The sequence below is a fragment of the Pecten maximus genome, chromosome 5, assembly GCF_902652985.1.
Source record: "Pecten maximus chromosome 5, xPecMax1.1, whole genome shotgun sequence".
Lineage (NCBI taxonomy): Eukaryota > Metazoa > Mollusca > Bivalvia > Pectinida > Pectinidae > Pecten > Pecten maximus.
Genome location: NC_047019.1, coordinates 27,517,505 through 27,530,094, shown reverse-complemented (window position 1 = coordinate 27,530,094; position 12,590 = coordinate 27,517,505). Strand labels below are relative to the sequence as shown.

Below are 12,590 nucleotides of genomic sequence, written 5' to 3'. Positions count from 1 at the left end.
TCTACATCACTATAGTCTACATTACATAAATAATTTGCTTGTTTCCTCAGAAGATATGTATATTAGTGCTTTGAATCAATCATTTTGATGATTATGACTTTCGTTAAGATTTTATAAGCAAGGAAAACAACTTTGTTCAGATAGACATGACAATATTTAAAAAGAAAAACAAATCTTTAGCTGAAATGAAAATAAATTTAATTGGATTCACCAGTCTTAATGAATATATTGATATCATTATCTTTTCAGGTTGAGCCCCCAGGTGTACCTCAAGCGACCGGTCACTGATGGCAACACATGGAGGCTTGACATTTTGTTAGAAAGAAAAGCAGTATGTATATAAAATTATAAACAGTTACAAATATAGATAACAATTTGAATAGTTTTCATTTTGAAATTGAACTTTAACAACAAAGAATAATAGTGTTTTTTCTGCATAAATAACTTGTTCTTTCATTTGGTTTTAGCTCACCTGGTCCAAAGGACCAAGGTGAGCTTATGCATACTGTAGCATCTGTCGTCCGTCCGTCCGTCCGTCCGTCAGTAATTGACTTCTTCTTCATAACCACATATCAGAATTTGACCAAATGGTCAGAAGCATCCCTATGGGGTGAGGACTCAAAATTGTACAAATGGTGGGGCTGACCCCCCGGGGTCTGAGGGGCGGGGCTAAAAGGGGTCAGTTTGGCTCTATTAATATAAATGACTTCTTCTCTGAAACCAAGCAAGGGATATTGCTCATATTTGGCAGGTAGCATAGGTACATGCATGCCTCATTTTGAATTTGATCAGATATACAAGAGTCAAGGATGCTGATGCTTTTTTCTCGAGATTAAATTCATGGAAATTCTCGATAACTTGTTCAGTACTGATGGGCATGACACATCTGAAAATTTAGCTGAAGGTGGAATAAAGGGCTACTCTGCTGCATTTCGAAAAATAAATATTGAAGTTTTTAATAAGCTAATTCTCCTTTTACAATAGTTTTGTAAGTAAAACAGTTAACAATAGAAAACTGTTGAAATTGCATTGAGCAGTTTATTAAAAATGGTGAAGTCTTGTTGTAAATCTTATATATTGGTATAATGTTATCAGAGTTGATATGTCACAGATTATCTTACTGATTCTCTCTTATTTTAAAGCGAGGAATTTTTTCTCATTTTTTCATCTTTAATGATGAAATAAGTAGAGAATTGAATGGTTTCCTGTTAAATATAGCATACTTTACGAGTATAAAAGAATATTAATATTTTTCACAATTGCAACAATGAAAGCAATTATATTATAATAACAATATTTGTAGTGGGCATTTATAACACTTTGAATGAAAATTTTGTAATTTAGATTTTCATGTTACTTTCTACATAATCTAATGTTCGTAAGAATGAATAATTGATTTAGCACCTTGACCAATATTTTGTATCAATATTATTTTTGTTATCCATCTCCAGCAACAGGGTGTGAAGATCTTTATCCTACTGTATAAAGAGATGTCAATGGCAGTAAATCTACTAAGTATCTACAGTAAACATGTGCTCATGAGCAAGTGTCCAGAGAACATCAAGGTGAGACTGAGTCTAAAACCATGTCTGTCTGTTCGTCCATCCATCTGTCTCTGATGACCAGGCATGGTGGGGTACACTTTGGGTAAAGTTTGCAGACTTACAATCAGTTTGTTGAGTCTGTGATAATTAAGTAACAATAATTTCGTTTTTGTTTTAGGGTGCTGGTTTTTAAAGTATTTTTAAGTGTTACATTCAATTGGAGTTAAACTGTGACATTTAGAAACATTTATTTTTACACATTACAAGTTTGTAAAGCATTTTCAACATCCACAGTCTGAAAATTAATTGGAATTTTCATTTTAAGATAGTTCTGTTTCCATTAAAATGGAAGCATATGCATATACTATTTTACAAATGTCATGAAATTCAAAGTAGTATATGTGTCAACGGAAATACAGAATTCTTGAGGGAAAGGAACTTAAGTGTGATTTTTGTGGACGTTTCACAACTGAAAAACTCTCTAGTTTAACTTGGATCATGGCAAAGCTTTCCTGGATGAATGACCACAAATCTAATGTTTTATAAAATGCACTGTAATATTTATTTGTTTCATTGATCTTGACTGAATAATCCTCTGACCTTTGACTACAGGTTTTACGCCATCCTGACCACATTGGCAGTGGTGTCTTGCTCTGGGCTCACCACGAAAAGCTTGTTGTTGTCGACCAAAAGATTGCCTTTGTTGGTGGAATTGATCTGTGCTATGGACGGTGGGATGATAATCACCATAAGTAAGTATAAAATCTAGAGTTGTCTTCTCTTGGTCTGCATAAAAACAATTATACTGATATGATGAACAGGTTTTTAGGTCAGCTGAGACAGAGTCTAAGCTGACTTATTGTGATCGCCTTTTGTTCAGCGTCGTGTTTTTTCCGTCGTGCGTCGTAAACAATTTACATTTTCAACTTCTTCTCCTTAACCAATAGGCCCAGAGATCTGATATTAGGTTTGTAGCATGCTGAGGAAAATGGCTACCAAGTTTCTTGAAATGGATGGCCTTGACCTTCCTTCAAGGCCACAGGGGACAAATATGCTAAAATCTTTAAACAACTTCTTCTTGATACCCAAGTGGTCCAAAGACCTAATATTAGGTCTGTAACATGCTCGAATGAAGGGCTACCAGGATTGTTCAGATAAATGACCTTGACCTTTATTCCAAGTCACAGGGGTCAATACCGGTAGATTAAAATAATTTCCGTGATTTGTTCTCAATTACCAATATTCACCTTTTCTTATAACTGAAAGACCTTGTGATCTGGTCTGTGATACACTTGTTCTTAATTATGTTAATGTCTAAAAAGGATCACTGGATAGCAGGTGAGCGATTCAGGCCCATTGGGCCCTTGTTTAAGAGACTGATAATTCATGTAGGTGTGGACTAATATATTGATTTCCTAATATGGTTATAAATCAATATGTTATTCTTATCTAGTTGATATCTTTTCATTAAGGTGTATGTTTTGCATCCAACTCACCAAATGAAAGCAAATATAGGGATGAAATATTTACACATTACTGATTAATTTGTTTGATTACAGATTGACTGATCTTGGCTGTATTGTTTATGAGTCAACCAATCAGAACTCACAAAAAGAAATCAAGGTACATAGATAACTAATTTTTGTTGATTTATTACCACTTTGTTCTTTTCTTTATAAAATTTTAAGTAAGAATTGTTAACTCTCTTGAACATTTAGAAATTAAATCCATGACATTATGCAGAAATAGAATTTCGCTTGGGTCTGTTACATGAAGAGGGGTATCTCAGCCATGGTATAACAGTTCGGCACCAGGCCAACCCAAGGCATGGTGCTAGCTTTCCCTACCTGTAAGATAGTCATCTCTTCCTTAGTAAAAATGGGATCACCCTGTGGTGTACATTGAGAAAACACTGCCTTTCATTTGTAATGGACAGGTGGGTAATCAATGTGTTAAATCCAGTATTTAGGGTCTATTGAAAGGAGCATGCTGAAGAATGAGACTCTTGACTCTCAAGGTCATTGCCCATAATGTTGAATTTTCCAGTAATTTTTAGGCTGAGTAACACAGCTGCATATTAGACCCTCTTTTCCGCATAAAAGAATCTGGAATTAAAAGCTTTGGAAGCTATCCTGTACTTATTCAAAATTATCTATCAAAAAATTATAATGAAATTTACTTTTGAATAATATTTGATACATATCTTCTCATAGTTAAATAGAAAAGATGCCGTTTATAATTGCACAAACGTTTATTATAACGGTTCTGTTGTCATTCCAGGTAAAATTGCAATCTCAGGAAAAAGTAGAGGAGGAGGAAGATGTTTTGAACCAGTCCGGAATTTCACTGAAAATAAGCCCTCCTAGTCCTTTGTCTTCACCTAGTGAGGAGAAAGTACCATCAATAATTCCACCACAAGGGGGCAGCACTGAAGAGGAAGTGAAAACAACATCAAGCAATCTGCCACATGGGAGCAGCACTGAACAGGAAATGCAAAAATCATCAATCAACTCACCACAAGGAGTCAGCACTGATCAGGAAGTGAAAAAAACAAAAGATTGTCCAGTGAAAAAGGAAGTTGACAAAACAAATGTTGATGAAGGAAATGATTCAGAGGAGTGTAGTTGTCACAAATGCCGAACATCTGAAAATCGACATAGTTACTCCAACTCTTCAATGGAGGAGGAAGAATACACATATTTGTTGAAATCTGAGAAAAAAATGGATACAAATACAGAAAGTTCAGACTCAGACAATCAAGAGGTCATAAAGGCCTTAATACATCATGATAGCCAAGGGTCAAAGCCACTTGACGAAGGGTCAACTGTAAATGGAACACTTGATCCATCCAGTGCTTTAGAGGTCGGGGATTTACAAGGAAAATCTGTTATACTGCAAGGAGAAGAGGAGCAGGTAAAGAATGGAAAGTCAGCAGACCGTGTCAAATTAATGTCAAAGAAAAGTAAGGACAGTGAAAAATGTGACCAAATTAAAAAGGTAAACTTTTCTGAAGAAAACTCTGTCCAATGTGATTCTGTTACAGGCACCACGAGTCCTACCAAACGACACTTGTGGAACTTTGGTGGTAAGAGGACATCTGCTGCTAAAACAAGTAAAAATTTAGAACTTTCTGGTAGTGTTGTAGATAAATCAACAGACTCCCAATCAGGAGATAAAAATGTGCAATTGAAAAGTTTCAAACGAATGCCTTCCTCCAGTAAATATGTTGTGGATGAGAATGGCGACTCGCATCTTATCCAGGAAGATGATGAAGCAGTAGCAAAGAGAGTTCATACTGAATCTCAGGGAGAGGGTTTAGCTGATAGTGGAGGCCGGGATAGTTGGGCCATGAGGAAACTACGCCGGTCATTACAGAGACATCGAGAACAAAACAACAACGATGGAGATCGCATTGACCAGACTGACGACAGTGAAAATTTAATGCGGAAATGGAAACTTGTGCTGAATATTCAGAAATTTGAGTCAGCTGTTCGACGGCCACAAGAGAAGACACCTCTACCAGATGGAGAGGAAAGAGGGCCTCATTCACCTGCCCGACTTAGAGATAAAATTGTAAGTCATTCTGCTAGTAATCAAGCAGTTATTAATTGTTTTTGATTGTGAACATTTTCTAACTTACCTAGTTAGCAGTTGATTGGAAACAGTTTTTATGTGACAAGTAATATTTAGTCATTGAGAAGTTGAAATATTCAGAAATTAATGTAATAACAGTGGACCGCCCGCAATAATCCAGATGAGGATAGTCCAGAAAACTTACAATCCAGTCAACAAAATTTGGCAGTCTGGAAAACGTGATTTGGATAGTTTGGGTTGGGGACAAAGGTGTCCGAATTATCGAGGGCCCACTGTACAAATGTACATTGAAAACTGTGAGGTTGAACTCTTTTACTGATGGATTTGGGAAATTACTTGTCTGATCTTCATCTGCCAGTCTGATGGCACACCATCCACCCTCATTGCTGAATTAACACTTCCTTCGTTAACTATAAGTATATCACTACCACCTACACTTCCCCTGGTCTGTTCCCATGGGACCAAAGATGGCTGTCACCTTGTTACTAAATTTTTTCCATACTTGTGTCACAGGTGTGTGGACACATACTATTTTTGTTAACTTCGGTGTTCTATCTTGATTTAGTACATATATTACTTGTTTGGAGGGGATGCATAGGATTGCTTTCTCTGATGTAGGTCAAAGGTCACATGATCTGTCACTAAAAAGTAAAAAATAAGTACCAACCCTTTAATTGTTTCTGTGCAATTACTGTATGTATATTTTCTGTTCTTATGATGTTGCTTATGTGAATTCGTTTTTGTAGTCCATGGGTCAAAGGTCATGTGATCTGTTACTAAGAATAAATAGTCATGTTTTAGTTTCCATGTAATAATTTTTGTTCTCAGACTCTTTGGATGACCATGCCCATATTTGGTACATGCTTTGAATTTGCTCTTGTGGAGGGGACACGTGTGATTGTGGATCAAAGATTAATGATATAGATTACAAATCCTACAATAACTGTAACAATTTGGTTTCAGTGCAATAGCTTCTGTTCTTATGACTATGACCTTATTTGGTACAATGGTTTATTGCTTGTGTAAAGAGGTCACATGAAGGTCACGTCCTCAGGTCAAAGGTCATGTGATTGGATTTTTCTCAGTAACTCAGTGAAACTGTTGCTTACTAAAATACAAATCTTTATTGTGGTAGAGACATTCCTGTGATTTCTGGAATATCTAGAGTTAATAATTATTTTACAGTAAAATTTTACCAAATATATTCTTTAGGCAATCTTTGACTTCCTAATGCCTTTTGTTTTAGATAAATATGAGCATTAACATATTAGGTATTAATTAAAATACTATTCTGTATTCAGTTGTATCTCTTCACTAGTAGTAATTACCCATTTCAATCCACACTACTTTATTTCCTGTGGTCCTATTAAACCAGTTTATATAGCATGTACACTTAAGCATATACAAAAGGATCAGGATTATGATGGAGAGTTTATTTATTTCGTGATTTTTATTATGGTATTCTAAATATAACACAAAACTTAAATGTACTTTGCTTTTTTATATTTTTTTCACAGAGACACAATTTACACGAGCGATTTAAAAGCTCCCACCATCGTGACAGCCTCACAAGTTTGGATGAAATGTACATCACAGATGAGTACGTGTTTTGTTTTTTCAATAAGACAATTCTGCGAATTAAAGTCCCCTACCTCATATGAAATTATATGCCAAGAATGCATAGATTATCAATTTGTAATAAATAAGGTGAACTGATATGCCAAGTGTGAAGTCATGTACAGTTGTAGTAGACAGAGCCTGGATAAACGTTTGATACATATGACACACCACCTCACGTAAGTGAACCCATACTTCATGAATGGAGTTTCTCTGATGAGTAGTGTATGAGATTGAGCTCACATTTTTTCTTTCGTATTGGCTTAAAGTCATAATGTAGGTCAGAGTGACCCCAAGCATGAAATTCAGTGACAAGATTTTAGTGTAGGAGATAGCTGCCAGAACATTTTTTTCTTTGATGTTAGCCAAATGTCAATATGTATGTCAGAGTGACCTACTTTTGATACATGACACAGAAAGGTGAACCCATACACCAAGTCTGAAGTTTGCAGTGACAGGAAATGTAGGAAATAGAGTCTGGACATTTTTTTTTTCTTTGGTATTGGACAAAGATCAAAATGTCGGTCAGAGTGACCTACAAGCACATGCACTTTTTATACATGACACACTGGCTCACCAAAGGCATTTTTATACATGACATACTGCCTCACCAAGGGCATTTTTATGCATGACACACTGCCTCACCAAGGGCATTTTTATACATGAGACACTGGCTCACCAAGGGCATTTTTATACATGACACACTGCCTCACCAAGGGCATTTTTATACATGACACACTGCCTCACCAAGGGCATTTTTATACATGACACACTGCCTCACCAAGGGCATTTTTATACATGACACGCTGCCTCACCAAGGGCATTTTAATACATGACACACTGCCTCACCAAGGGCATTTTTATACATGACACACTGCTTCACCAAGGGGAACCTGTATACCCTCAAATATAAAGTTTCAGTGATTACCAGTGTAGGAGTTGGAGCCTGGACAAACATTTTATTTGATGTACAAAGTCAAAGATGAAAAATGTATGCCATAATGTCACCTACTTTTGAGATGTATGGCAAACTGCCTCACCAAGGTGACCCATATACCCCAAGTGTGACAATCCATTGACAAGTAGTATAGAAGATAGAGCCTGGCCAAGTATGACATTCCATTGACAAGTAGTATAGAAGATAGAGCCTGGACAAGTATGACATTCCATTGACAAGTAGTACAGAAGATAGAGCCTGGCCAAGTATGACATTCCATTGACAAGTAGTATAGAAGATAGAGCCTGGACAAGTGTGACAATCCATTGACAAGTAGTATAGAAGATAGAGCCTGGCCAAGTATGACATTCCATTGACAAGTAGTATAGAAGTTAGAGCCTGGCCAAGTATGACATTCCATTGCCAAGTAGTATAGAAGATAGAGCCTGGACAAGTATGACATTCCATTGACAAGTAGTACAGAAGATAGAGCCTGGCCAAGTATGACATTCCATTGACAAGTAATATAGAAGATAGAGCCTGGCCAAGTATGACATTCCATTGACAAGTAGTATTAGAAGATAGAGCCTGGCCAAGTATGACATTCCATTGACAAGTAGTATTAGAAGATAGAGCCTGGACAAGTATGACATTCCATTGACAAGTAGTATAGAAGTTAGAGCCTGGCCAAGTATGACGTTCCATTGACAAGTAGTATTAGAAGATAGAGCCTGGACAAGTATGACATTCCATTGACAAGTAGTATTGAAGATAGAGCCTGGCCAAGTATGACATTCCATTGACAAGTAGTATTAGAAGATAGAGCCTGGCCAAGTATGACATTCCATTGACAAGTAGTATAGAAGATAGAGCCTGGCCAAGTATGACATTCCATTGACAAGTAGTATAGAAGATAGAGCCTGGCTAAGTATGACATTCCATTGACAAGTAGTATTAGTAACTATATTGAAGTATAAGAGCCTGGCTAAGCTATGACATTCCATTGACAAGTAGTATTAGAAGATAGAGCCTGGACAAGTATGACATTCCATTGACAAGTAGTATAGAAGATAGAGCCTGGCCAAGTATGACATTCCATTGACAAGTAGTTTTAGAAGTTAGAGCCTGGACAAGTATGACATTCCATTGACAAGTAGTATAGAAGATAGAGCCTGGGCAAGTATGACATTCCATTGACAAGTAGTATAGAAGTTAGAGCCTGGACAAGTATGACATTCCATTGACAAGTAGTATTAGAAGATAGAGCCTGGGCAAGTATGACATTCCATTGACAAGTAGTATAGAAGTTAGAGCCTGGCCAAGTATGACATTCCATTGACAAGTAGTTTTAGAAGATAGAGCCTGGCCAAGTATGACATTCCATTGACAAGTAGTATAGAAGTTAGAGCCTGGCCAAGTATGACATTCCATTGACAAGTAGTATAGAAGATAGAGCCTGGCCAAGTATGACATTCCATTGACAAGTAGTTTTAGAAGATAGAGCCTGGACAAGTATGACATTCCATTGACAAGTAGTTTTAGAAGATAGAGCCTGGCCAAGTATGACATTCCATTGACAAGTAGTTTTAGAAGATAGAGCCTGGCCAAGTATGACATTCCATTGACAAGTAGTTTTAGAAGATAGAGCCTGGCCAAGTATGACGTTCCATTGACAAGTAGTATAGAAGTTAGAGCCTGGCCAAGTATGACATTCCATTGACAAGTAGTATAGAAGATAGAGCCTGGCCAAGTATGACATTCCATTGACAAGTAGTATAGAAGATAGAGCCTGGCCAAGTATGACATTCCATTGACAAGTAGTATAGAAGATAGAGCCTGGCCAAGTATGACGTTCCATTGACAAGTAGTATAGAAGATAGAGCCAGGACAAGTATGACATTCCATTGACAAGTAGTATTAGAAGATAGAGCCTGGCCAAGTATGATATTCCATTGACAAGTAGTATTAGAAGATAGAGCCTGGCCAAGTATGACATTCCATTGACAAGTAGTATAGAAGTTAGAGCCTGGACAAGTATGACATTCCATTGACAAGTAGTATAGAAGATAGAGCCTGGCCAAGTATGACATTCCATTGACAAGTAGTATTAGAAGATAGAGCCTGGCCAAGTATGACATTCCATTGACAAGTAGTATAGAAGATAGAGCCTGGACAAGTATGACATTCCATTGACAAGTAGTATAGAAGTTAGAGCCTGGCCAAGTATGACATTCCATTGACAAGTAGTATAGAAGATAGAGCCTGGACAAGTATGACATTCCATTGACAAGTAGTATTAGAAGATAGAGTCTGGACAAGCTAGCGACTTTCTGACACAATGTTATCTGTAGTCCCCACATTTGCTGATAGTGGACTAATTAGCAGCTTATATTCATATAAAAGAAATATTGTTTGAAAAAATACCTGCTTCTAAAAGCTCGCTAGAATTAAACATATCCATAAACTTTTAATGTGAAAAATGATAACTTGTACAATTGTAAGAAATATCCATTTAAACATACTTAGTATATAGATTTTATTCATTGAAGGTTGAAACCTGCAGAGCTGAAACGCACCAGCAGTGAAATAAATATTGATGAGTTAGGGTTGAAGGGATCGTCCAAGCTCTGGATTGGCAAAGACTATGTTAACTTCATATATAAGGATTTTCAAAACCTAGAGAGACCATTTGAAGGTAAACTGACATTTATCGAAAGAATTATTTTCTTTTGTCATTTTCACATAATACTGAATATTATGGTGAATAATTCAGGTATCATTTTAGAAATATGCCCAATTATGCAGATCGTGACTTTTGTATTTTGACATAATTTTGGACAAAAAGTCCAATTACTATACTTGGAACAGAGGTACATTTAAAAAAAAAATATGGTATATAATATAAATTTTATTGGAAAATCATACTTTTTAATGTTTTCTGTTAGAAATTGTTTTACTTTTAAAGTGTTAAGTCATGAATAATTGTATACAGTCACAATCACTTATGTTAAGTACTAAAAATATAACACTAGGGTAACTGAAAATAAAATCAGTGAAATTTGTAAACTCTGTGGATTGTTATTTCAGATTTCATTGATAGATCCGCTACTCCCAGAATGCCCTGGCATGATATAGCATCAGTAGTGTATGGAAAGGCAGCAAGGGATGTAGCAAGGCATTTTATTGGTCGCTGGAATTTTACAAAGGTATTCTCTATTGTATTTATAGCTATCTAAAATTACAGAGCAGCTTATCGGTATATCATTGTAAGTGTATGCATTTTGTCACTTCAGCTGATTTGTTAAGAAATACAAAAAAAGAATTAAAACACACTTTCCAGGAATTGATAGAGTAATTCTATATGATTTATGTTGATGATTTATGTTTGGAATTAATCTGAAGAGATTTTCTTGATCAGAACGTGTTCCTAGGTGTTGGCCAATCATAAGATTTTATAGTACAAAGGAAATACCTGTTGATAGATCACACAGTACTTGTGTGTATACAAAAACACGAATAGATCAACCATTTACAGGGAAATGTGAAATCAAGGTAGAAAAATTGTGAAAGATTTGAAACAAGTAGAGTGTTTGTTTTTCTGATAACAGTACTTGGGTATCTTTATTAGACTGGCCACCAGCCCTCAAGTTTTTTGTTAGAATTGTTCCACTTACTTCTAATAATGGATTATCTCCCCCTAGTTTAAAACTTAGGATCAGACATATCCTTGAAACTGAAATCGTAATCCTCAATTTGATTTATAATTTTAACATTCTAGAAACAGGTGACAAGTCTACATTTCCCTATACAGAACATATTTATCGAAAATGTCTTTAAAAATATTTTCCAAATCTCTCTAGGTTGAGAAAGCAAAAAATAACCGTGACTATCCTCTGCTGTTGCCAAAAGCTTACGGACACAACTACAAGATCCCACAGCTTGTCCTTGACCTCTGTGAGGAGGTCAAAACTCAGGTGAGAGATCTGAGGGAAACTAGCTCCTACATTTCATGGGGATTTAATTGAAAGTTGTTTGAAAGAAAACTATTTGTGTATGAAATAAGGAACGTGGGATTTATCAATTTTTTACAAGTTTTATAGACTAGGACATCTTATTTCTAGTCTTTGAATTTTTGTTGGGTAGATTTTTGTTTTGGGAATACATTGAGATTTGTTGATATATTTCATGTCTACATTTTTCTTTCTTTTACATTTTCTTTTTACTGTCATCATTTCCATAGTTTTTTTTTTTTAATCGCCTCTAGATCCTGCGAAGTGCCTGTGCATGGTCATGTGGTATTAGGACCACAGAGAACTCGATCCACGAGGCCTATGTGAGCTGCATACAGAATGCCAAACACTATATCTACATAGAGGTGAGTCCACATCACACAATAGGGAGTACATGTTTCAGAATCACCGGGGATTTCTCATTTACTGTATCACATTATATAGACCAGAACTTGTCACCAGGGGATTTCTCATTTACTGTATCACATTATATAGACCAGAACTTGTCACCAGGGGATTTCTCATTTACTGTATCACGTTATATAGACTAGAACTTGTCACCAGGGGATTTCTCATTTACTGTATCACATTATATAGACCAGAACTTGTCACCAGGGGATTTCTCATTTACTGTATCACATTATATAGACCAGAACTTGTCACCAGGGGATTTCTCATTTACTGTATCACATTATATAGACCAGAACTTGTCACCAGGGGATTTCTCATTTACTGTATCACATTATATAGACCAGAACTTGTCACCAGGGGATTTCTCATTTACTGTATCACATTATATAGACCAGAACTTGTCACCAGGGGATTTCTCATTTACTGTATCACATTATATAGACCAGAACTTGTCACCAGGGGATTTCTCATTTAATC

The 12,590-nt window shown here is 36.1% G+C and overlaps 1 protein-coding gene across 1 annotated transcript in view; it reads left to right on the top strand.

Annotated features, from left to right (window-relative positions):
- Positions 1 to 12,067, top strand: part of LOC117327709 (phospholipase D1-like) — a gene marked incomplete at its 3' end in the record, with an annotated part of 78,912 nt that extends 66,845 nt beyond the window's left edge. Inside the window, 10 exon segments of the mRNA XM_033884827.1 lie at positions 250 to 331; positions 1,452 to 1,565; positions 2,157 to 2,296; positions 3,104 to 3,167; positions 3,825 to 5,117; positions 6,656 to 6,738; positions 10,242 to 10,387; positions 10,780 to 10,898; positions 11,553 to 11,666; positions 11,957 to 12,067. Of these exon segments, the coding sequence (XP_033740718.1) occupies positions 250 to 331; positions 1,452 to 1,565; positions 2,157 to 2,296; positions 3,104 to 3,167; positions 3,825 to 5,117; positions 6,656 to 6,738; positions 10,242 to 10,387; positions 10,780 to 10,898; positions 11,553 to 11,666; positions 11,957 to 12,067 (2,266 nt within the window).
- Positions 12,068 to 12,590: the final 523 nt, after the last annotated feature.